Raw genomic sequence first — 25,705 nt, 5'->3', positions numbered from 1 at the left:
CAAAAGTGTCCCGGCAGACAGGCTTGATGAGGGGACTGGTCTGGAAAACAGAGAAGAAGCTCTAATTTGTGGCAGCCACTGTTACATCACCCACCTGCAATGATGGGGGGACGGGTTTATTTATAGTCCCGCTGGGTGGAAAATAGCATCTTTCTCCATTCAGACAAAGATCCCATGCCGGGGTTAGCCTTATTTTTCACCTCACCTTTGCACTCTTCCTTCATGTTAGAACCAGCCTTCTTGATTGAATTTGCGAGGGATTTAAGGTTGACAGCCAAGCTCTAGGATTTCTGAGCCAGAGCTCTGAGAAGGCTTGTCTGTCTCCAGAATTTCCCAGTCATGGCTGCTTGGCTGGCTCCTGCAGACTTTGGCTCATGTGGTCTCAAATTCTGCTCATCCTGCAGGAAAAAACCCTGCACCGAAATGTAACAGGTCATGTGATTATTTAAGGAGCATCTTCCTGAATTTTCTACCCTTTACTTACTGAGTTATTCTCTCATTTACTGACTCTAAGCAAGACTGGCAGTATAGTGAATTTCTGGGAAGAAAATCCTACTTTGCTATTAGTTGCATTAGGATAATGGGCTGCTCTAACTAAATGCTATAGACTAAGAGGCTTGGCCGACAGAAACTCCTTTCTCACAGATGCAGAGGCATGCTTGGGATCTGGAGAGAAGCCTCTTCCCGGCTTGTAGCCTGCTGCCTTCTCGCTGTGTCCTCACATGCAGAGACAGAGAACAAGCCCCCTGGTCTCTTCTTATAAAGGCACAAACCCCAGGATGCGGGTTTCATCCTCATGACCTCCTCTAACCTAATTACCTCCTAGAGGCCCCACCTCCTGTACCACCACAGATGGCATGTAGAGGGATACAGTTTTGTCCATAGCAGTTACTTTTAAATGTCAAGACCTGTCATCTTGAATAAAAACATGGCCAACTAGAAAATTCTGTGATGGATTAGGCACTTGCCTCTTGAGAATGTTTTATAGCACTTCCCCAGTGATGAAATCACCCTCCCACTGTGGAATCTCCTCCTTTCTGCTGACTTTTTCTTTGTCTCATTCCCTGCTGGGCCACAAGCATGACTTCGCTTACCTAGGAATATGTGCTTCCACCCTTGCAGCTCCTAGAACTTGGCCTGGGTGCATTAACTTCTGGGTGTTGCCCTCACAGCGCATTATAGAGCTTGGCTGCAACGTCGCAGTCCACCAGCGGGCGTCTCTGCGTAACACCTAAGGGGCCTGAAGCCTAGTTTGAGAATCGGGTGTTCAGATCCTGGCATGCCTGGTTTTGATAAGTTGAGGGCTGTGGTTGAAATGAAGGCAGCCAGCCCTGGAAGCCCTGGTGTAGAAAAAGCAGCCCCATGCACTGTATTCTGAACCACTCAGTGGCAGGGGACTACAGTCTAAAAGCTACTGTCACCGGGAGGAGATGTAAGTCTCGGAGGCGGTGCCTGAGCCAGGTGCTGACGCCTGATCTACTCAGGCCAGCCAGGGTCCTAAACCCCGCTCCCTGCCCGCCTCTGTTCCTGGCTTGTTCACAGTGAGTCCCGTGATTCCCTGATTCCGTCACTGCTTGTGGTTATCCCAAATCCCACTGGCAGCCTGGTGAGGAGAGTTGGTGCGGAAATGGAGAGTTTCTAGAAGTTTCCGATTACCCTTTGTTCATTGATTCCACAAATGTTTGTTGAATGAATGTCCGTGCTGAGTGAACAAGGCAGACATGGTTATTCATTCCGTGTTTATTAAGCGCCTGCTGTGTGCCTGACAGTGCTCTAGGTCCCCTGGGAACGTGGAGGTGAACGAGATATGGAAAGTTTCCTCCAGTCCGGTGGAAAAGAGCGCAGTGACCCCCACCGGGCCAGCATGCCCTGCTCTGGACTCCCCATCAGAAGTGCGCAGTGCCTGCTTCTAACAAAGGGCTTTTGTGCTGCTTCTGGATGCCAGAGGCTGGCGGGCAGGGGTGTGCTGGGAAAGGCTCCACGACCAGCTCCCTGGTGGTCACCCCGGCTTTGTAGCATTTGCCAACTTCCACGGTACAAATGCTCCCACCACAGCCCATCTTAAGCGACCAACAAGATGCCACCCGAGAGAGTTGGGAAGAGGCGCACAAGTTGGCTCCGTGTGAGCCAGCCCCACATCCCCTGCGCTACGGGGAGTATTTGGAACGGAATGTGGGGTTTCCTGGGTGTCTCTGCTGTTTGTGGAAACAGGGGGCGGAATATTTTGAGTCAAGACTTTCAGAACACCAGGGTCCTGCGGCCACACATGCCATGCTGCCCTCCCACATCCAGCCTGCTGCTCTAACCGTGCACCCGCTTCTCTTGGGAGTGCCTGCACTCATCTGACCTTTTACATCACTTGTATTCTGTGGTCTCTTTTCATTTACTTATCAGATGGGTCTTAGTACTGAACCGGGGCTGCACAGTCGCCACCCACACTGCGTCCCGGGGAAACGGCCTCTCTAGAGCACCTCTTCCCCCTCCCCTGCCCTGGAGCAAAGCTCTTGCCTAACAGCTTTGTGTCCTTCATCTCATCTGCTTTCTTTCTTACCCGCCTCTAATCCAGTCTCCATGTGGCAGCCAGAATAATCTTTTTAAAGATGCAAATCTTCATGTGTTATTCCTGTCTTAAAATCCTTTAGTGGTTCTACTTCAGGGGTTAAAAAACAAACAAACAAAAACCAAACTTCTTGCCTTGGCCCAGCAGGCCCCGCCTGCTCTGACCCATGCCGGCCTGTGTGACCTCGTGACCTCACACAGGACCGCTCTTCTCACTTCTGGGCTTCAGCCACCCTGGCCTCCTTCCAGGTCCTGGGAGGCTCCAAGCCCTTCCTCACCTCACAGTGGGCCTGCACCGGTCTTTCCCCATTGTCCTCAGGACTGCTTGGATCACAGGTCTCTGCTTTATGTCACCTCCTTGGGAGGTCTCGCTGACCATCCCATGTAATGTAGCACTCCCTATCTTGTTCATTCGTTGTTTCCAGTAATGCATCTCTCAGAAACGAATACTTTTTTCCTGTGTGCTAATGGATCACGTATCCTTGTGTAGGTGTCTGTCACCCCAACTAGATTAGGTCACATGAGACTGGGAGTCCTACCTGTTTCATTCACTTTAGTACTCCCGCACCTAATAGAGTGTCTGGAATATCATTGGTGATTTCACGAATTAATAAATGAGTGACTTTGGATGGCTTAATGGTTGGTGAACGTATGGGTAGATGAATGGATGTTTAGTTGGATGGATGGTGGGTGGATAGGTGTTCTGGTGCGTGGATGGTGGATGGATGATGTTTCCTGGGATGGATGATGGATGGGTGTTTGGATGGATGATGGGTGGGTGAGTAATGGCTGATGCTGAATGGGTGGATGGATGGATAGATAGATAGATATGAATGAATGAGCTTTCCCACTGGGCTGTCTGCCTTTTCAGGTCAAGTACCGTGTCTTAACCTGAACCTCCAATGCTAGCACAGTGCTAGCACAGGTACTTGGTAAACTGTGGTGGTTGAGTGAGCAAATGAATAAGAGAATGAGTGGATGAGACAAGTCCCGTGACAGCCCCTTTCTCTATTTAGCATGTCCTCCTTACCTGCCCTACTCCCCTCGCTCCTGTTACTTCAAAGATGGGTGGTGGCCAGATGTGACATCTGATAGCATTTTGTATCCACAGGGAGTGACCCGACCTCAGTGGACCCCATGGTCCTGGAGCAGTACGTAGTGGTGGCAGACTACCAGAAGCAGGAGAGCTCGGAAATCAGCCTCAGCGTGGGGCAGGTGGTGGACATCATCGAGAAAAATGAGTCAGGTAGGCATCTAGACCCCCTTCCCCACCCAACACTCTCACTGAGCCCCTAGGACAGCAAATACTTGGAAGCGCAGAAACTGCAGTTGCCGATCGAGGCTGGTCAGTTTTGGCAGGACCGGCTGATGACCTCCTAGAAAACTGCCCATTTGGTCACAGTGCTCGAATATCCTGCTTGGTCATAACTCACCAGCGTCCTGTTGGGTCAGATGTTACTGATTTGTTTCGAGGTTCACATTTTGTGAACGTTCCTTCTGCCTTCGGAGCACTTGGAGACACGGAGGCTAGCATTCCACTGAAAATTTGCCCCGTTGGTTTTCTTTGATTGCCACAGGAGTCTTCACAGAGGCTCCGTCAGCGGGGGGCTCTGGCGTGGACTGGACACACTGCCTGTCTCCTCAGTGTGCCTGCCCATTGCAGGGACCACTGGTCACGTGCACTGGCCCAGGTCTGGGACAGACGGGGTATGATAAGGACACTTAGCCTGGGTTTCCATCTGGACTCTGCATTTTATAGTCATCCAGGGGGCTGCTTCTCTCTGATCATCAGTTCTCTCATCTGTGAAATAACGAAAAGTTCTGCTCCAAAGGGCTATTGTAAGAATTAAATGAGATAATATTTGGAGAGTGCCTGAACCTGTGCTGGGCACACAGTAGGTGCTCAAAACTGTGAGTTTTCTTCCCTTTTGCCTTCCTTAGCCACAAAGCCGCCGTTGGCTCCATTGAAGGCAAAGAGAGGGGAGCACATCTGGTTCTGCATCACCACAGTAAAGCAGATACCTCAAATATCACAATAAAGTGAATCACACAAATTGTTTGGTTTCCCAGGGCATATAAAAGTTATGTTTACACTATATTATAGTCTGTTACGTGTAAAATAGCATTATGTCTAAAAAAAAAAATAGTACATACGTCAATTTAAAAATAGTCTATTGCTAAAAAATGCTAACCATCACCTGAGCCTTCAGCCAGTAGTAATCTTTTTGCTGGTGGAGGGTCTCACCTTCAATTTGTAAAAAGTGCATTCTCTGCAAAATGTAATAAAGTGCAGTGTAAAGCAAGGTGTGCCTGTGTGTGTGTGAGTGTGACAGCCCCTTCTTCCATCCTCAAAGCCAGCAGTGTCCTGCCTCTGTGTTGTTCTTTCTTAGCCACACCTCCCCCTGCCTCTCCCGCCTCCCTCTTCCTTAGCTAAGAACCCTGGTGATTACAGTGGCCCACCCAGATAATCCAGGATTGTCTCCGCGTTTGAAGGTCAGCTGATTAGCAACCTTAATCCCATCTTCGGCCTTCACGTAATTTAACATATTCATAGGCTTCAGGGATTAAGTGGATTATCTCTGGTGGTTCATTATTCTGCCCACCACAAGCTCCGTGCAGACTTTTCTCTGAAGAGGGAGGGCCTGAGTCTGGGCAGGGGGGTCTCTCAAGCAGTTACAACTGCAGCCAGCTTGACCTTGACGGGAGCAGATGCAGAGTCGGGCGAGTTGTCAGGGCAGTGGCGTCAGTGTCGGACAGCCCCATGCACTTCGCAGCTCTGCCGTTAGCCCTGAGAACTGGACACGTCTGTTGGCCTCTTGGAGCCTCCGTTTCCTCATCTGCAGTGAGGATGGTGATGTAAAGGTGATCTAAGACATGCAAGTGGCACACCGTAGTGAAGGTAGCTGTGTTCTTTGCTGTCACCATTCAGCACCACGTTTCCCTCCCCGGCTCCCTCACCAGTTAGCCATCAGCGGACGTGGCTGCTGTCCCCCGCCAATAGGGTGGTGCCTGTTTAGGCTTCGCCTGAGTGTCGACACAGTCCTGAATGTTACTGTATTCTGACATCCAGGCCTCAAACCTGACCCTACGAACATCAGTGTGCACTCTCGTCCTCCCAGGTTGGTGGTTCGTCAGCACCGCTGAAGAGCAAGGCTGGGTCCCCGCCACCTGCCTCGAAGGGCAGGATGCTGGGCAGGATGAATTTTCCCTGCAGCCTGAGGAAGGTAAGCGGGAGCTCGAGCCTCAGGCCTGCTGGGGAGCCCTGTGCAGGCCGTCGCCCATGTGGGGGCCCTCACCCAATCCCTTCTCTTCAGGTCTGCCTGCGAGTGGCCAGTGGGCATGAAGCCAGGCCCCAGTGGGCAAGGGGTCGGGGTTGATGGGCAAGCCTGCCCTTCCTCAGGGGCCTTTGGGAGCCAACCCAGTGAGCCTGGCTGGAGCTGGTCCCCTGACACCTGCATAGAGCCCCAGGAGACCCCAGCCTGGTTGCTGTTAACATGGTCACTTTTCCTCCCTTTAATGATCTGATGGCCAACGTACTGGGGCTGCTTCCAGCTCCTTTGCAGACCATCTGAAGCCATCTGTAAAGGTCTCCGCTTTGTCTACTGGTTTAATGGCTCCCACTGGGCATCAGGATTAGGGCTGATCCCCTTCTCTCACCCACACACACTTCCATTTCCCAGAGAACTTTCCCCACGGGTGTCCCAAAGGGTGGCCCCTGCCATGTCAAAAATGCGGACGCCCACCTGACTCCCTTCCCCTCAAAGAATTTCTGAAACTAGAGGATGTGTTCATCTTAGTTGACGGAGGAGTTGCGAGTCAGACCTGAACCTGAATCACAGCTGCACCATTTACTGACCCAGTGAACTTGGGCCTGCAACTTAACCTCTGCAAATCACCCACCTCCCCTAAAATGGGAAATGATGTCTGCATCATGGGATTTTTTTTTTTTTTAATTAAATGAGATCCCACATGCAAAGCCCTTGACAAAGATCCTGAAACAATAATAAATAACGAGGACCAGTTTTTATCATATAGCTATGGCTTGCCTACGGTCAAACCTTCGGGGCTTTTAGTTGACTAGTTTGAGAAAGCACAGAGCCGCTTGAGTATGTATTTATCAGAACAGAGGGTGAGAAGAAGCGGCATATTTCTGGCCTCAAAGGTTAGCAACAAGAATTATCTGTGGTTTTGCGATTAGTTTTATATGGCCAATAGCGCCCCTGTGCTCGTGGGGCCCAGGAAGCGCTCGGCACTGGGCTGACACAGGAATACTACAGAGTCAGCTCCAGTTGGGGGCAGTGGTGGACCACATGGAAACTCTAGCTCCCCTAGACAGTTAGTGACCGCACGGCATGCCTCTCTAGGGGGCGGGTTATTATCCCCATTTCACAGATGAGAAGCAGGCTCAGAAAGGGAGAGACACCTGCCAGGGGCCACACAGCTAGCAGACGGGAGAGGGACCACATTTCCCCAAGGATTTGTACATTTTTCTTCCCCCTGCCACAAGGGCTTCTCTTAGTGCCTCTCTATAATCATGCCAGAGATAGAATTATGGCTCCTGGATGCCCCTTCAAGTTTAAGGTTAATAAGGTGTCCTTCGAGACACGGGTCTGGCATAGACTCAGAAATAATTGCTCTTAATGGGCACCTGTGCTCGGTGCCCCTTGTGCCTGGAGACACTGGAAGTGCTTTCTTCTCACCTCTGCCTTCTGCCCTTCGCCTCCACATGCTGCCCATCCAGTCTCCTGGAGGTACTGGTCGTTGCCCCGGCCCGTGGGCCGCCGCCGGACCCTGGGGGACTTGTATGCCATCAACTGGCGTCAAGGTGTCTACCTCGAGTTTTCCTCCCCGGTTGGGGTTTGGAGCCGGGTCCTTGCATCTGCATGTGCCTCCCTGCTCCGGGGCAGCCCGTGCCTGCTGCATGTGAGAAACCACGATCTTGTCTGTGCCGTGTGTGTGTTGGCATGTGGGTCTGGGAGGAGGGAGCCTGGGGCTTCAAGTTTCCCAGGTTAAGAAATAATGTCCGGGGGCCTCTGTAATGCTGAGCCAGTGATCTTTTCCTTTCATCAGGCTCATTTGAGTTCCAAAGAAAAGAACCCCATGTCAAACTGGCTTAAGCAAAAAGGAAGTGTGTTGACTTATATCACTGAAAAGCCCAGGGTAGTGCTAGCTTCAGGCAGGGCGGGGTCCAGGGGCTTGAAAGCATCCTGGGGGCCTGAGACTCACTCTTGCCACCTCTGTGCCCTGCTCGCTCCCTCGCTGGAGCCATTCTCTCATGGTGAGAGTAGTCCCAGGCACCTTCAGGGACACCCACCAAAGAAAGTGCTTCTCCTTCAACACACATCCCAGGATGGGTTCTAGGTGACCCATATGGGTCATACGCCATCCCTGAACCAATCACAGTGGCCAGTGGGATGGCAGGCTAGGGTCACATGCCCTCCTCTCCCTCTAGGAGGTGGTAAAGTCAGCCTCTCCCAAACCATGTGGACAGAGGCTGGTAGTGGCCCCAGAGGAAGGGGGGTAGGTGCTAAGCGGCAGTGCCATCGGGCTCCCACCATCCAGTCTACTAGGTGTTCTACCTTAAGCTTTGTTAGGAATCACTGAGTGTCCCGTGGAGCCCACAGAGGCCTCAGGGTGCTAGAGAATCCCCTTACGCGATTCAGCTCAAGGGTGCTGGCCACAGGAGTCCAGGGCCTTTAGGAGTAACTGCACTTAGCCTGGGACCCAACCAAACAGAATGTCTGTGCATAGACAGGGTTGAATTACCCTCCTCCCCACCCTGCAGCCACTTTGAGCAAGGGGAACAGCTGACTCTGCTGTACACAGGATATGTGCAACTTGAGTCAGCTCAGCCCCCACGGAGCAGGTCAGTGGGCTAGATCAATAAATAAATAAACGCCCTGTGTGTTTTCCGCCTCCCTCTACACCAGCTGGGCAGGCCACGGACAGAGTCAGCCCCACACACAAACCATCCACACCAGCCCACAGCTGGCTCAGTCACTCCCTGGGGGCTGGGATGTAACCAAAACAGGAAAGCCCTCTCCCTCCTGGGCTCCCCTGGGACACTCAGCTGTTGTCTGGCTCAGCACTCATTTCGGACAATGTTGGGGACAGGAGCTATTTTCTTGCTCTCTGGGGGGCCCTGCCTGAGTGTGACTGTAAGCAACCCTTGCTGCAGAGCCCAGACCCCTTGGCTTTGGGGGAGGAAACAGGAAACCAGAGAGCGGGATGGAAGGCACCCCAGACACATGAATGAAAATTGAAGCAGGCAGTCATTTTGCGAGATATGTACGTATATAGATATAGATATGACCATTATGTTGTACACCTAAAAATAATAGTGTTAGATGCCAATTATATCTTAATAAAAAAATTAGTTTAAAACATCAAATTGAACTTCATGCATGGTTGGATCCAGGGGCTGAAAATAATTAATGAAAATTGAAGCTCAGTTACCAGCCAGGTAATGAAAATTGCTAGCTGTCTCCTTGGTAGTGACTGCAGACTGAGACTGTGAGCTGCCAATCAGCTTGTCCCTGACCCTCCAGGAGCGAGAACTGCGGAGGAGCCACAGGGTTTAACCCCCTCTGGCATGAGCAGGGGGCTCCCGCCAGGCCTTCGGGACCTGTTCGTTTACTAAACAGTTACTAAATGTTCCTGGTGTCATACTCAGTGTTGGAGTCAGAGGAATGAACAAGCCACACGGATGGCTGCCTTCAAGAGATTCCTATCCTAGCAGGAGAAACAGACCCGAAACACAACAAATAAGTAAATTTATGGTGTGTTAGAATGTAATTCCTGGTACAAGGGAAAAAACAACCTGGGTAAAGGGGATGAGGTTGCAGTGGGTCTGAATATCGCATAAAACGAGGTCATGGAAGGTGACCTTGAAGCACAGATTTGAAGAAGGTAAGGGGAATGTGTGACGCTGAGGGATTTGGACCTGCCCATGGTCCCGTGTCCTGGTGCTGCTTGCACAGGGTTATGCAGGGCTAAGTGAGGGCCTGCGGATGCACAGAAACCCCTGGAGGAAATCTTTCCCTCTGATGGGCAAGGACATCTCACGGATCACAGCCTTGGCCATCAGTGTCCCAGGACCCTCAGTGTCCTTGACTTACCCCATCACCCCTTTGTCCCCACAGAGGAGAAGTACACAGTCATCTACCCGTACACAGCTCGTGACCAGGATGAAATGAACCTGGAGAGAGGGGCCATGGTGGAGGTCATTCAGAAAAACCTGGAAGGCTGGTGGAAGATCAGGTACCCAGTGCAGCTGGGTGGGTTTCAGGTCACGTGCGCTCCAGCTGCACAGAGGTCTGTAAGCCATCACAGATGGGGTGAGGTTTTGGCCTGAGCCATAAAAGCATGCTTCTCCTCTGTGCTGTTTGGCTTCCCTCCCTACTCAGATCCTTCTCTGAAAATCCATACTAAGCAAAACCTTCTCCAAACACAACGAACCACAGATCGCAGTAACCCTGTTGAGCAAGACTGGTCTCCACCTCCAGATGTTTCTCTTAACAAGTAACTGGGGGCTGAGCTGCCGCGGGTGGGATTTCCCATTTCAGCCCCGCTCTGAGACCAGTACAGTGCATAACCCCACACAGACTGAAACTCGTCCCAGAATCGATCATTTGCCCTAGTCTCTCAGAGCCCAGGAGTGAAGGCATTTCAAACACTTTCCCACAGCTCCTTCACTTGTGTGATGAGATCAGAACCCCACAGGCAGGTACTGTGTTGGTCTCTGGTACTTTCCCAGGTTTAGTAATGAGTCATTGCTCGCCCTAGTAGCCAGGCTGTGACCACAGGAAATTAGGGCCGGGGGGGAGACCTGAGGTCCCTGTGACCCGGCGTCTGTGCCATGACATGAGGCAGGACATTAGGGTTACTCACGTGGGGCTGAGCATGTGGCACTTTATTCGTTCAACAAACACACACCAAGAATCTGTTCCAGGCCAAGCACTGTTCTGGGAGTTGGGGAGTCGACAGCAAGGAAGACAGTGATTCACACCAGTAGGCGCAGGGGATAGACTCGCACACAGCCACAGGCCAGGGAGGCACACGGTGTGTGGGAGAGATGCTCGGAGCGTGGAGCACAGAACAGGGGCTTCTGGGCCCGGGGGCAGGAAGGCTCCCTGAGGGAGGGGAACCTCAGAACTGAGTTCTGGAGGAGTAATGGCAGTGGTGCGTAACATCTGGAGTGTATATGCTATCTTGCTGCATAACAAATTATCCCCAAACTTAGTGGCTCTGGAATTTGGGAATGGCTTAATTGGCTCCGGGGCCCTCCTGAGGCTGCAGCTTGATGTCAGCATGGGCTCTAGTCATCTGAGTCAGGATTTGAACCCACATCTTTCTCACCCCAGAGTTCACTCACCACTACATTGTTGGCTCTCTGCTTGCTTTGTGCCCCCAAATGAGCTTTCTCATACTGAGGGTGAGAATTGTATGTGGCGTGACATTTTCCAACTCCGACGAGGTTTAATTCCTCTCTGAGGGTAGGTATTTTAAGATTGGTAGACACCAAACTCTGCAGGTTTCTATCTCCGTATAAATTTGTTTTCAGTAATAAAGAAACTTTTTTCATTGAAGTACAGTGCTATTTAGTTCTTAAAGTAATTCTTGACAAGATACTTGACCCTGTTATACATCATTGCCGGTCAGTTAGGTGTGTTTAACTCCCCCATAGGTGTGGGCACCTGTTTTTCAGGCCTGACCAGTGGGGTGCAGGTAGATGTTTAACAACCAGCTCTCCAAGGGAAAAATGCTCTTGATTTGTGTGATATAAATACTCCCACCATAGTCAAGTTCAAGTGCCCAGTGTAATGTCACTAAGCATGATGTTCAGAAGAGATGGTCACAGTTGGCTCTCACAGGCATGGTCCAGACTGACCCCTTGGGTTGTGCCATTAAACTGAGTTGCATTCAGAGAATTAAGTGATCATTGTACTCACTGAATCCCCTGCAGTTCAGTGACCCTTGGTAAGACCAGGAACCAGCCCCTACTTAGTTCATTCCCATCTGAGTGCACATTTAACCAACGTGAACAGAGCTCCACCCGCCCTGTGCCCAGAGCTGGAGCTGCTGGGAAGAGGCGGCAGAGCATGGAAGTTAGGAGCAGACAGGTGCCAGCCACCTAGGTCTGAGTGCATGTCTGCCACCTCCCAGCACTGGGTGGATGAGATCCATCAATAGCTCTAAAGTACATAGAACAGAACATTAAATGCCCTCTAAGTACCAGTTATCATTATTGTTATTATTGTCATCGCAGTGATGGCTGTAAGGGGGCAGCAACTATAGCAGAGGCTACTCCCCCTTGCCAAGCTCATTTGCAGTTTGTCCACTTGTCCTTTTACGTATTCACCTCACTGGCACTGAGACCTTTGACACCGAGGTGGATCAGCCATGGCCCTTCCCAGAGCTCTCATTCTAACTGGGAGACAGGCCACGGGTAGTTATGTTACAGGTATTGGGATTGTGGTATGTGCAGGTGACGGGACACTGTGGAGGGAGGGCTTCATTCTCCATGAGGCTCGGGAAAGGCTTGAGAGAGGAAATGGTATTAAGCAGAGCTGAGGGACAGAAGCGGGGGGGGGGGGGAGGGAAGGAACTTTGTAAGCAGAGGGTCTCCAAGAGCAGGGGCCTGAGGTTGAAAGACGGTGGTGCGTTTGGGAGACTGCAAACGTAGTGGGACATGGGGCTTACTGTGAGAGATGAGGTTGGGCGGCAAGCAGAGGCTGGGTTGGAAAGGCCTTGACTGCCGAGCTCTGAGGGCTTAGGCTTCATCATGAGGCAGCAAGCAGTGTGCCAGCCTCTGGCCCTGGACACTGTGACCCATTGTTCCTGCCATCTGGGCCCCGAGGTGGGATTCACAGTAGGAGTATGGCTTATTCCCATGGGCCTGGCAGAACAGCTTGACCAGCATTCTTCCTCCCCCTCCCAGGTACCAGGGCAAAGAGGGCTGGGCCCCAGCCTCGTACCTAAAGAAGAGCAGCGGGGAGCCCTTACCCCCCAAGCTGGGCCCCGGCTCATCTGCCCACGCGGGCGTCCTTGACCTGGATGGAGTTTCCCGGCCACAGAACTCGGTGGGCAGAGAGAAGGAGCTCCTCGGCAACCAGAGGGATGGCCGCTTTGAAGGCCGCCCAGTGCCAGATGTTGACATCAAGCAGAGTGAGTGGAACCCCCCTGAGCCCCGGTGGCTGGGGAGGCTGGGGAACTGGTGTGCGAGGCTCTGTGCTCGGTGTTCTTCATACTCTGCCCCTCGTCCTGTAGATGAGAGAGCAGAGGCTCAGAAACCCCAGGTAACTTGCTCCATGCCATTCAGCCAGCGAGTTGCAGGACCTGCGGGGAGAAACACTGCTTTCCTTCTCCAAACCCTGTTTTTCCATGTTTCGTGATGATCGAGATACCCACTGTTTCTCAAGCCCCTGCTGTGTGTCCGGAATCTCATCATTAGTCTCACTGACTCTGCATAACAACCTTTGAGGGACTTACTACTTTTGTTTTACAGTTTAGAAGTCAGAGAAATTAAGTGGTTTGTCCAAGGCCACCCAGCTAGTAAAATGGTGGGGCCAGGACTTGAATCCAGGCCTTTCTGACTCTAGCACCAGTGCTCTCTCTGCATGGCCTCATTTCTGAGCCAGAGGAAGAAAAAATTGACTCTTAAGTTGAGTTTACTCAACATTTCTTCATCCATCTTGCTTTTTGAAGCCTCGCCATATATATTTTACCATTTAATATTCCCAACACACCTGAGAGTAGGGTTCATTACTGTCTACTGCATCCCCAGGACTCCAGCCTCAAGCACACAGCCCTGTTCTGGTTGTTCAGAGCAGAAGGAATCTGTCTGTTTGGAAGGGACTTCCTATTAGCTGTAGGGATCAAGTCACTTGTTCATGGCTGGGCATCTCCTTCTCCAGGTTATAGTGGCTCTTTTAGTCCGCGAACTTCTTGAGCCTCACATTCTCTACTTAACTGCTCTGAGAAAGCACTGACAAGCCATGGCAGGGATTCGGTCCAGCACCTAGTTTCTGTGATTCTAATCTGTGATGGCCAAGAGCACAGGAGGATTCCCCATTAACCTAGAGAGGAGAAAATGAAAATCTGAAACCCTGTGTTGACATAGGTTCAGATGCTCAAACAAAGACACCCACTGCCCGCCGCATGCATGCACCCAATAGCAGTGGCTCAAATAACGTAGGTGTTTATTTCTTACAAAAGAGTTCAGATATATGTCCAGGGTTGCTTTGGCAACTGCATGCAGTCAAGAATCTTGTTGTGCTGCATCTGTTGTGTGTTGTCCTTACTCAGCTAGTCTAGGATGGTCACCATTAGTCCAGCCAATGAAAAGGAGGCAGAGAGAAGCGGCTGACTCCACTCAGAAGCTACACTATTCCCACTGTCTCACATCCTATTGGCCAGAACTAGTCACATGGCAATACCTAGCTGCAAGGGAGTCTAGGAAATGCAGTCTTTATATGACTAAAACTGTTGCTATTTATTCTAATAGAAGACAGGAGAAGTGGTTATTTAAGAGATTAGCAGTCATCTTCACACCCCCACTGCCAAACTACCCCCGTGTTAGACTCAGGCAACACATAGGGTTTCTTTCTCAAAATTCTGCCTTTTTTTTTTTTTTTAAAAATATGTCGTTATTGATTTCAGAGAGAAGAAGGGAGAGGGAGAGAGAGAGAAACATCAGTGATGAGAGAGTCATTGGTCGGCTGCCTTCTGCATGGCCCCTGCTAGGGATCAAGCCTGCAACCCAGGCATGTGCCCTGACTAGGAATCACACTGCGATCTCCTGGGTCATAGGTCAGTGCTCAACCCCTGGTCAATGCTCCAACCCCTGAGCCACTCCAGCTGGGCTCAATATTCTGCCTTTAGCCAGGAGCCTTGGACCACTGCAACGTCATCCTCCTGACCCTGAGGCCCAGAGGAGGTCAGCACAACTCCAGAGTAAAAATTCCTGAAGTTTATAAGTTGTTTCAGTTAGGTGTGTCCTAGAGCACAGATCCAAGGGCGGTAACATTTATGGCATGTCGTCCCTGTGCCAAGAGCCTCACATGTATTGTTTACTTTCATCTCCACCACTGTCCCTGGGAGGCAGGTGTCATTCCCCTCCTGCAGATGAGGGCCTCGTGGCTCAAAGAGTCATAGAATGTGTTGCAAACCGCCTTTGCATGATTCTGAAGCCTGCACTTTTGCCCTTCCTATGAAGCTTTCCAGTGCTCCAGCACGTGGCTGTCCTGAGCCACGTCTGAACAGCCCCTTCCGAATCCAGCCCTTCTCATGGGAAGGGTCACAGCAGCTCACGAACGCCTGTGTGGAGCATTGTGCCTTATCTTATGCAGGACGGAATAGATCTTTCCTGGTGTCCACCTCAGGAGTTTTATCTCGAATTCTGCACATTTGTAAAATAAGATCTTGTCTCTTTATAGGATCACCCAAGATGAGGCAGAGACCCCCTCCTCGCCGGGATATGACCATAGTAAGTGGGCCCTTGCTACTGGGGAGCCAGTCCCTGAAACTAGTCCCTCACGTACACCTCGCCCTTTCCAAAGATGCTGTCTTCCTGTTCACACAGTGGCTTTGTGACAGGCCTCAGGATATGCCCTCTGCTTCCTGAGCCCTTTCCTTTGTCTTATCAGTGTTCTCAAATAAGGTAGCTTGAGACCAAAACTGGGAGGAGGCACAAATATTGCTCTCATTAGTGCCATTCTGATATTTTGCTTTCAGATATTTTTAATTCTTTAGGTACCTTTCTAACCAATACCTTGAAAAAGAGGTCATTCTTTTTAATGTTTGCCATTTAGCGAGCATCTGCTGGGTGCCATGCAGTGTGCTGGGCGCTTCACTCCATTCACTTAGTGAGGTGCTTATAGTGACTCCGCCAGGTAGATCCATTCCACAGGAGTCAAAGCTGAGGCTTCAGAAGGGGTTATGATTTGTCCACAATCACAATCAATCAGTATTTCTCAGATGGGTCTGACTTGCAGACCTGTGTTCTTTCCACAGCCCTCACTACCTCTTAAGTTCAGAGAATGTTGTCTTGCCGCAAATTTTCATGATTGTTGGCAAATGTTTCTTCTCTTTGCTGTAAAGCTGAAGGGCCAGCGGCCCATCCAGGAGACAATGATCTGAATGGTCTGTTTTGTTTTGTCCTATGGGTCCACCAGCACCCTCTTGAGGATGATTTGTGTCCCAATCCCTTAGCACAAGTGCGCGCACGCGCACACACACACACACACATATACACCCCAACACCAACCCCCCCCCCCACACACACACCCCCGCCCCTTTCCTTCAGTGCCACGGTAATGGATTTACATTGGACTTAGCACTGTGTTTAATCATACCAGCCTCGAGGGCTCAACCTGCCCAAGCCCCCCATCCCACCCCAAGTGGAGGAAGAGTATTACACCATTGCCGAATTCCAGACAACCATCCCGGATGGCATCAGCTTCCAGGCGGGCCTGAAAGTCGAGGTGAGTGGATCTGGTGTCCTTTTGCCTACCTGGGATTGCTTTTTTAAAAGTTTATTGTGGTAACATTGGTTAATAGCATTATATAAAGTTTTTGGCTTAACCAAGTATTTTTTTCTTACGATAAATTCTGTATCCTCTGTGTTCCTCTCCTCCAGTTTCACTTCCTGGCTCATTTCAATATCGCATTTGCCTTCAGAATTCATAAATGGAACCCTAGTGTTCTAGCAGTGGAGCTATTAGGTGCGCCTAATTCCTTGCCTAGTCTGTGTATCTTCATAACACCTTTAATGATGATGTAGCACCTCTCTGTGCCAGGTACCTTACATACCTAGTAAATAATATTCACAGAAGTCCCAAGAGGTCAATATCTTCAGCCCATTTTACAGATGTACCTGAGACAAAGAGGGGTTAGGTAGGTTGCTCAAGGTTACATAGCGAGTAAGTAGTGGGGCTGGCATCTGAACCCAGGTCCCTTTGGTGTTAAAGACCAGGCCCTTTCCTTTCCTCCGCATTCTTTAGATTTGGCATTTGCTTTTATTCATGAAAGCTCTTAGCTTCTCTCTAGCAGATGAGAACTGCCGTAAGTCCTATTAAGAGCACAGCAAATCCTCATTGATCTATTTCATTTTGATTGTTGTTCATACTTAGTATTTGTTGTCGAATTTACGGATGTACCCGCAATGACTTGTATGAGCAGAATCACCTTTAATTGTTACCATAGCTACCAAGTGTTGGTAAGATGCTGGCCACCCTCAGGTGAAGGGCTTACATTTATCAGCGCCCTTTTCTGGAGAGAGTCCAGTGGGACTTTCTATGCCTGTCACGTGCATCCTGCTGTCCTGGAAATCTTCGCTGTAATTCCATATAGGTAACATTTCTCTTCCAGCATCAGCCAAGTGCTCTTGTATGCATTAGCTTATGTGGCCATCATGAAAACCGGCAAGTGGGTGTCACTGTTTTTACCATTGTCTCTTTTTTGTGGTGTGGAATCTCAGCACTGTTGTTTGGACAGGACCATTCGGGCAGTAAGTGGGGAAGCCAGAACTAGAACCTAGGACTGCAGACCCCGGAATCCAGCCTCTGCCTCCTGTGCTGAGTCTGTGGCTGCCATTCCTCTCTGTGCTGGGCGCAGAATGCAGCAGCAGAGTGATGCCCACAGCCCTTGTTGCCCCCAGCATTTTCTCACCCCAGGCACAGCTCTGCCCCAAACAGGGTCCCCTTCCCAGGACAGGGTCAGAGAGTGGGAAAGGCTCAGGCTCTAGAGCCTACCAGCCTGCCTTTGACTTTCACCTCCACTGTTAACTCGCTTAACCCTCTGCGAGTCCTCAGCTCTCTTAAGATTTGTTTTTGCATCTGAAAAATGGGATCATAATCCCCATCTCATGGGGCCATTGTGAGCATTAATCAGATCTGTGCACAGAGCGTGCACAGAGAACTGCAGGTATTCATTAGCTCGGGCTGCCGTCACAAAATACCACGGACAGGGTGGTTTAAACAGGGATTTATTTTCTCACAGTTCTGGAAGCTGGAAGTCCAAGATCAAAGTGTCAGCAGGGTTGGTTTCTCCTGGGGTTTCTTCCCTTAGCTTGCAGATGGCCATCTTCTCACTGTTCTCACGTGGTTGTCCCTCATTCTGTATGTTCTCCGATGTCCTGATCTCTTCTTATAAGGACACCAGTTGTACAGGGTTAGGGCCTACCCTAACAACCCCATTTAACTTAATTATTTCTTAAAAGATTTGATCTCCAAATAGAGTCACATTCTAAGGTACAGGGGTGAGGGCTTTGACATATGAATGTTAGGCAGATACAGTTCAGCTCATAGCAGGCAGCATGCATATCTTTCACCCATGTGAATTTAGATATATATGGTACTGAACAAAAGCCAACAGGTAATATACGATCTTAAATATCGTGGGTGATTCTATACACCCACGTTCCATTAAATGGGTGTGTATCCCAGAGAGAGAAGGAGATGAGGTGACAGTTTGTTTTACCTCCTTCAACATAAGTTCCCCTGTATGTAAACATGAGCTGAGTGTGGTTCCCACGTTTAAGGATATGCATTTCTCACGCAGCATGGCCTGTAAATGCCAGCCAGCCGCTTTATCTGGTGCTCAACCAAAGGAACAGCGACCAGGGCTGGTTTGGGCTGTATATGCATTTCACCTTGTACTTTAGAATTGCAGCAGACACTGCTGGGGGCCCGCCCTGCATCCGACCCACCTGAGTTGACCTGCAGCTACATACAGGTCCCAGCAGCTTACAGCTTCCTCCCTCCTGTGTAGCCTGAGGGCACCACCCAGAAAGTGAGGAATTAATCCCTGGGGGCAGAACTGTGTGTCCAGGGGTAAATGTCCCCACCCCCAGTGGGGCAGTCTGATTCTGCATGCTCTCTCGGCGGGCCCCTGGCCCATTAAGCCCCAGTGGCCCATAGCAATAACCTGCTTATAGTAGGCCCTCACACTCCCAGTTTCCTCACTTGTTACTTCCTGAAGCTATCTCTCAAATCTGTGCCCATGCCCATGTCAGGAACTGCTTCTGGGGAAATCCAGTTAGACTAGAACCCACCCCCATGTGAGATGTTCCTGCTACACGGTAGTCCCCGTAGATGGTCTACCGTGGACGTTGTCTGGGAACCCACTGAGTGCAAATCCCGCTTCTGGAACTCAGGTGCGTGGGGGTCTCCTTACCGCCCCGGTCTGCTAGCTCTGGAACCACACCTACTGAGTGCTTTCCTCTCCTCTGCCCAGGTGATCGAGAAGAACCTGAGTGGCTGGTGGTACATTCAGATTGATGACAAGGAAGGATGGGCCCCAGCAACCTTCATTGACAAGTATAAGAAGACCAGCAATGCCTCGAGACCCAACTTTCTGGCTCCCTTGCCCAACGAGGTGACCCAGCTCCGTCTGGGGGATGCAGCAGCGATGGAGAACTCCACGGGCAGCGAAGCTGGTGGCCCTTCCCGGCCCCTGCCCGATGCACCGCTCAGTGCCGTGGACTCTGGGATACCATGGTCCAAAGACTGGAAGGGCGGTAAGGAGGTCCTGAGAAAGGCGTCTTCAGACATGTCGTGTGCAGGCTACGAGGAGATCTCGGACCCCGACCTGGAAGAGAAGCCCAGCCTCCCTCCCCGGAAAGAATCCATCATCAAGTCGGAAGGGGAGCTGCAGGAGCGGGAGCGGGAGCGGCAGAGGGTGGAGCAGCTCAGGGGCTCCCCGCCCAAGCCCCCTGGTATGATTTTGCCAATGATTCCAGCTAAACAAAACCCCCCATCCCGGGATGGCAGGAGGCCAGAGCCCAAACCTGACAAAAGCAAGTTGTTCCAGCTGAAAAATGAGATGGGGCTGGAGTGTGGCCATAAAGTATTGGCCAAGGAAGTGAAGAAGCCCAACCTCCGGCCCATCTCCAAATCCAAAGCCGACCCACCAGAGGAGAAGCCAGAAGCCATTCCCCAGAACCCCTTCTTGAAGTCCAAACCTCAGGTTAGGCCAAAGCCAGCTTCTTCCCCCAGGACAGAGCCACCTCAGGGCGAAGACCAAGTGGACATCTGCAACCTCAGGAGCAAGCTCAGGCCTGCCAAGTCCCAAGAGAAGCCCTTGTTGGATGGAGAGAGCAGCCACCAGGCTGTTGGGGGCCAAGACGCAGCCTTCAGCCGCAGCTTCCTCCCAGGGGAGGGGCCTGGTCGTGCCCAGGACAGGACGGGCAAGCAGGATGGGCTTGGCCCCAAGGAAATACCCTGCAGAGCCCCTCCGAGGCCAGCCAAGACCACAGATCCTGCACCTAAGAGTGCACCCGTGCCTCTCAAAGAGGCTCCCCAAGAGGCTCCCCAGCAGAGACCCATGATCCCTCCCCGCAGACCCCCACCCCCCAAGAAAACCTCCTGTTCACCCAGGCCCCTCCAGGAGGCCAGAGGGCTGCAGCGGGAGGCCAGCGAAGGCCGGGCACCTCCTGCCCCAGGCCGGGCCCTGCTGGTCCCTCCAAAAGCCAAACCTTTTCTCTCCAACTCCTCAGGGGGCCAGGATGACCTTCGAGGCAAAGGTGGGCTGGGGCCACGGATGGTGGGCAAGATCGGAGAAAACAGAGAGAAAGCAGCAGCAGCCCCCTTCCCCAGTGCCGACAGCCCAAAGGACCTGTATGTGGCCGTGGCCAACTTTGAAGGAGATGAAGATACTAGCAGCTTCCAGGAGGGGACAGTGTTTGAGGTCAGGGAAAAGAACAGCAGTGGCTGGTGGTTCTGCCAGGTCCTCAGTGGGGCGCCCTCCTGGGAAGGGTGGATTCCTTCCAACTATCTCAGAAAGAAGCCCTAGCCTCCTCCCTCCCTGGCTGGAGGTTCTGTGCGTCTCTGCTGGTTTTACCCACATATTTAATATGCCTCTTAATTTATCGTTCTCCACGGAGCTTCAAAGGAAGGAAGGCTCTGGAGAACTGGGTTCTTCCCTCCCGTGGGTAGAGCCAGCCCTGCCACCACAGCAGCCCCCCGAGGCTCAGGGGCCACATGCTCGCTTTCTCTCCCCTCTGTATCCCTGCCTTAAGGCCAGTGGCATTGCCACCCAGCTTCCCTGCCCACCTAGTAGCGGGACCACAACTCTCCAAGGCCTCCAGCACCAGAACCCACCATCTGGAGAAACTGCAGAAAGTATTTCTCATTGCTTGGACCTGGTGCAGTTCGGGGCAGTCCCCTGGCAGCTCATCCAGTCTGACAGCTCGCGCCAACTTCTCCATGTCTCTAAAAGGCCGGTGACTTTGTTCACCCAGTTTCCAAAATGCCTGGTACCACAAAGAACTTCACTCTATACAAGTGGGCTCCACGGCCAGTCCCAGGGGGTGTCCTCCTCTCCGAGGCCTCAGGCCCCTGGGCCTCTCAGGTTTGACCAGATGCAGCGGCCCCACAAGTGGGTGTGGGGGTCCACTCGGCCACCTGCCTCCCATCTTCTGTCTTGGGAGCCTGATGGGTCCTAAAGGGCTGGGTCCAGCCCAGAGCAAGCTCCACTGCCAGGCTCCAGACAATCCCCTCCCCGCCCTGGGGCATCTCACTTTGTCTATCTAGAGCAAGCATCTCCACATTTGTTGGAAAAGGGGCCATTAGCAAGCCATGCTCCATTCTGAGCACCCTTTTCTGGGTAGCTAGTCAGTGCCAAACTCTACACGGCACTTTGCATTCACGTTTAACCTTCACGGCAACCCTCTCCTATAATAGTATTCCCATTTTATAGATGAGGAAGCTTGGGCTCCGTGTGCCCAAGGCACACTAGCTAGGAGGAGGGGGAAAGAGGATTTGAATCCAGGCCGGCCTGACTTCCATGCTTGTGCCCTTCTCCCTGGAAGGGGCAAACCAGGCAGGGGGAGAGAGGAGCTTGGGTGCCAGAGGCCTGTTCTTTGCTCCCGTGCTGGTATCCCAGGAGGGATAGAGCTTATGCAGTAGAGGGAGCGGGGGGGGTGGTCTCACATGCCAGCCTGGAGGGGCCCTGGTGGTTCACAGACCAGCAGCTGCTCCTCCATCAAGTTGAGCAGTGGCAAGCAGAGGCCCCCTCGGGTGACAGGAACCCAAGGGCCAGACAGATGCCTCCTGTCGCTCTCTGTTGCTGCTTCCCGCTCTTCTCTGGCTTTCACGGTTTTCTTTTCCCCCTGCCCTTTCCCTCTCCATCTCACTGGGAGGAGCCCAGGGCAGCCTTACCCATTTTGATGGTGTGGTTCAACATAGGGTCCCAGCCACATACAGAACTAGAACCAGGACCCAGGGTTTCCAGCTCCCAGCCCAGAGATCCTGCCTGTGGACCAGGCTGCCTGGGGGTGAGAGGGCAGTGCCCTCCACGTGCCACCCTGCCCTGTAGGAGAGGACGTGGCTCTGATTCAGTTCATTGGCTACTATGCTTTGGGAACACAAAGCCTGCTCTCCTGGGGATGCCCGCTGTCTACCTGCAGTGCCAAAGGCCCCCTCCCCTCCCCGACCCCCCACATGGTCTCTGGGTGTCTCTGCAGGAGAAGGAGCTTCCTCAGACCCACAGAGCCATCCTGTTGCTCTGTCAGCCTGTAAGGACCGCCCCCGAGAATCTGGGGGCAGGGCCCTGAGGTGCTCCTCGCTGCACCTGCTCACCCCTTGGCCCTATGTCCAGAACCCTGGGGGGAAGAAGGGGGGCAGCTGGAAGAGGGCCACCCACCTCCTGCCCCGTAACATGTTTTCCTGCGTGTTCTATCCACTTCAGTTTAAACCGTTTTTATGAAGCTGTGATGCAGGATTTGACTACATTTTAAAAGGCAAAACTCTAAATTTTTGTTTTCTGATTCACTCTCTGCTTTCATTGGCCTTTGCATGTGTCGTGAGTGCCCACGCGTGCTGCACGCCGGGCAGGCCGGGCTGCGCGGGTTCCCTGCTGGCTGTAGGAGCTTTGCTGTCTGTCTGCTGGTTCCGCCGAGGGGGTTGGCGGCTGACCTCAGCCTCTCCTGGGGATCAGCTGGGTGGGGACGGACTGGTTCTTTCTCTGGGCAGAACGTTTTCCTGCAAGTGAAAGAACTTGCCTTTTTATTATTATTATTATTATTATTATTATTATTATTATTATTCTGATGGAACTGAAGGTACTGAAGCCACACTCTTCTCTGTTCACTGCTCTTTCCTCAGGATACACTTGTGTCCTGAGGACCCCTCTCTCTGCTCTTTTTGTCACAGCGGTAGGCACTTCCCCAGGCTCCTGGAAGTGACAGGTCTAGCTGTCCTTGCCTGTGGACCTAGGTTCACACCATCCAGGACTGTGGCCCCTATTCTGTGAGCAATTGATGGAGCGTATGCAAAACTCCCCTGGAGTTCCAGCCATGCAAAGGGCCTGGGCCACAGGAATAGCCCCGATGCCAAGCTCCGGCAGGTCACCGAGCCGAAACACGCTCCCTCCTCTGGCGTGGTCCTCGTGATAACCCTGGGAGGTGCAGGGGATCAGCCCCAACCTGTCGTGAGAAAATTGATGTTCAGGGAATGAAGCCACATTCCTAGCTTCATCCAAATAGTGACAGTGACAGCTGAGGATCAAATCCAGGGGTTTTCTCCCCAATGCCCTTGACTTCCTCTGCCACCAGCAGTGAAATGTAGTTGGGCCTCCGGTGAAGCGGGGGACCCTCCCTCTTTGAGTTTCTCTGCTCCTCGCCCCACGATGACGCTTGTCAGCAGGTCACAGGTAAATGCCACTCTGACAGGCAGACAGAGGTGGGTTTTCTCCTTTCCTCACTCCTGCTTATTTCCTGGATTTTATCTTACATCTTGGGGTAAAACTGCAGCTTGTGGTGCCATCAGATCTTTGGAAAATCTGAGTTTTAGGACTACCACTTGATAAAATAAGCCTTTGCTCAAATATTTCGCTCAGAATGTCTTTGCCCTGTGGTGGGATTGTGTCCCAGGTTGAGGCTTGGGGAGGGCTGGGCTCCAGCTGAAACCGCTTTTACTGCCCCGGCCTTCTGAGGAATTACGAGGGCCCGGATCAGGCTGCCAGTCTTTGTGAGCCTCTGCCACAATTTCTTAGGCTACGTCCTAGGCCTTAAAACATTTTGAGCCCACTGGGGATTTCATTCCCACGTGGAACAGAGGAAAACAGGCTTGCCACGTTAAAGGGCAGGTGCTGAATCTCCCCAGGGTGTGGAAGGACCTTGGGGATGGACAGAAGTGTTTATTCAGCCTGTACCAGGTGCCAGTGCTGAGTGCTCCTGCCCTCAAATAGCTGGAACTGGACATCAAGAACGGGAGCGTCCGTGGCTTGGCTCCCATCCTTCCATTGTGCTGAGTCTCTAAGTGTTGGGTCCGCCTGCTCCTGGGAGGCCCTGCCCTTGTCTTTGGACTGTGATGGTGGGCACGTAACAGCCTTACCCATGCATGGAAGTCTTGTCCTTCCCCCCCCCCACCAGCTGTCCAGGCCCATCCTTCAGGGCTTTTGCAGCAAACAGCCATACAATGCCAGAGACCAAAGATGACTTGGTGGCAAACTGTGGCCTGAACAGTGGTCACTGGCTCACACTGAGGCCTGAGGGTACGGGGCGCCCTCCTTAGCCTGGAGGAATTGCTCTGAACTTGGCTAAGGTTCTGACTTCGCAGAGTTAAAACCAGGAGGCTGCACAGTCATTGTCCACTCGAGGACCACCTGCTGAGGACCCTGCTCACAGCCGTGACCATGCCAGCTCCCTGGGGTAATGTCTGGTTTCTGGCGCTACCCTGCGGGCTACTGAGCCCCTCCTTGTGCTTCAACATTCCCTCCTCCCCGTTTCTATCCTTGGCTCCAAAGGAGGCCTTCCTAGTTCCAACCAGGGACAAGGGGGCTCAATCTCCGTTTCCTTGAAGAAGCCAAACCCGGTGCCACAGCCAGCAGCCTTCACTTTCAGGTCTTCTGTAGACGCAAGGAGGTGCTCCACCAGGCTCGTTACAGCAATAAGCAATTCTGGGACCACGAAGGTGTCCATACTTGACCCCCACGTATGCCTGTCCATGCCTTTGTGCCCCTGTCGTTGTAATAGCCCCCCTTTCACTTCCAGGGGTGGTGAGGAACTATAGTCACCTTAGCCACAGCCCACATGTCCTGCTTCTGGGAGCCACCAAAAAAGGAAACCGTTTCCTGTGTCCCTCTAGGAACAGTGGGCTCCCATGGCATTGCCCCGCCACCTCGTGTCTGCTCACAGGATGCTGCTGGCGATCTCTGGACGCCCGGCATTCCTATACCCTCCTGGCAAACGGACAAATTCTGGTGGTGGTTTTTTGTTTCCTTTTACACACAAAAAAATACATGACAATACCTAATGTGAGGGGGAGGGGCGGTGAACAATTAGCTGTAGCATGTATAGAATATATAATCACCATTAGACTTTTCCTTTTTTTTTTTTTAATAAAAGTGCTTGACTGGTTTCAAGCTTTGTTGTGAAGATGCAGTGTCTGTGGGCTTTATTTGGGTGAAGAAAGGATGCGTAGCTTTGTGCCCTGGCATCGGCCTAGAGTTTTGAGATCCGAGGACAGAAGCCTATGTGAGCTTCTGTGTGTGGGCATTGCCCAGAAGTAGGAGTGACTTCTCTCTCTGATCATCGTGCTTCTTGATTCTTTTAATGACAGTGGCCAGAAACCAAGGGACAGCTGCGTGTCTTCCACATGTTCTCAGCTCTGCCCAAACTGGAAAACATCATATGCCAGGGAGTCTTGAGCTCCCCGGTGTTGCCTGCTGACAGGCAAGAGTGTGTGTGTGGAGGGCAGGGGTCTGCAGGGTCTGCCCAAGCCATCTGCCCTCCAGAGGTGGAGGGCACTGCCTCACCTTTTATGACTCCCAAGAGCAGAGCCAAGACAAAACGAACCCTGACGTGGAGCCTTCTTGGTTCCAGGTTAAGTCTAAAGAAAATGAGACCACTGCCCATCTTCAGAAGAGGAGAGTAGGACCAGCAGGGTCCCTGAACAGAACTGCAAAGGGGGTTACATACAATATTCATCCTGGAAGGAAACGTAAAGAAATTAATGCCCTTCTAGCAGATCTTGCTTAGGGATTGTGGTCATTTATATGCTGTATTATCCCTGTTCCCATAAGAAGGGAACACATTATGGGGTTCAGGCTCCTCTTGAGAGGACTTTGTCCCAAATCTTCCAAACCAGGCATGCTTAGTCTGAAGAATACAAGTGGCATGGGCTTCCCTGGCAGGTGTAGAGGT

At 51.9% G+C, this 25,705-nt stretch overlaps 1 protein-coding gene across 2 annotated transcripts in view; it reads left to right on the top strand.

Annotated features, from left to right (window-relative positions):
* SH3PXD2B (SH3 and PX domains 2B) overlaps window positions 1–25,164 on the top strand; it is an 81,832-nt gene extending 56,668 nt beyond the window's left edge. Inside the window, exons 7-14 of one of the 2 annotated variants that reach the window (XM_081134633.1) lie at window positions 3,671–3,805; window positions 5,679–5,783; window positions 9,702–9,819; window positions 12,500–12,726; window positions 14,997–15,046; window positions 15,918–16,043; window positions 18,796–20,286; window positions 24,648–25,164. In XM_081134633.1, the coding sequence (XP_080990759.1) occupies window positions 3,671–3,805; window positions 5,679–5,783; window positions 9,702–9,819; window positions 12,500–12,726; window positions 14,997–15,046; window positions 15,918–16,043; window positions 18,796–20,286; window positions 24,648–24,815 (2,420 nt within the window). In that variant the 3' untranslated portion in view covers window positions 24,816–25,164. Of the gene's footprint in view, window positions 1–3,670; window positions 3,806–5,678; window positions 5,784–9,701; window positions 9,820–12,499; window positions 12,727–14,996; window positions 15,047–15,917; window positions 16,044–18,795; window positions 20,908–24,647 lie in introns of those variants that run through there. The other variant, XM_081134632.1, reaches the window with a different exon arrangement.
* The last annotated feature ends 541 nt before the right edge of the window (window positions 25,165–25,705 follow it).

This window comes from Miniopterus schreibersii (genome assembly GCF_964146895.1).
Source record: "Miniopterus schreibersii genome assembly, chromosome: 4".
In the NCBI taxonomy this organism is placed as follows: Eukaryota; Metazoa; Chordata; class Mammalia; order Chiroptera; family Miniopteridae; genus Miniopterus; species Miniopterus schreibersii.
Note: the sequence above shows the minus strand (reverse complement) of the source record. Positions and strands in the feature narration are given on the sequence as shown.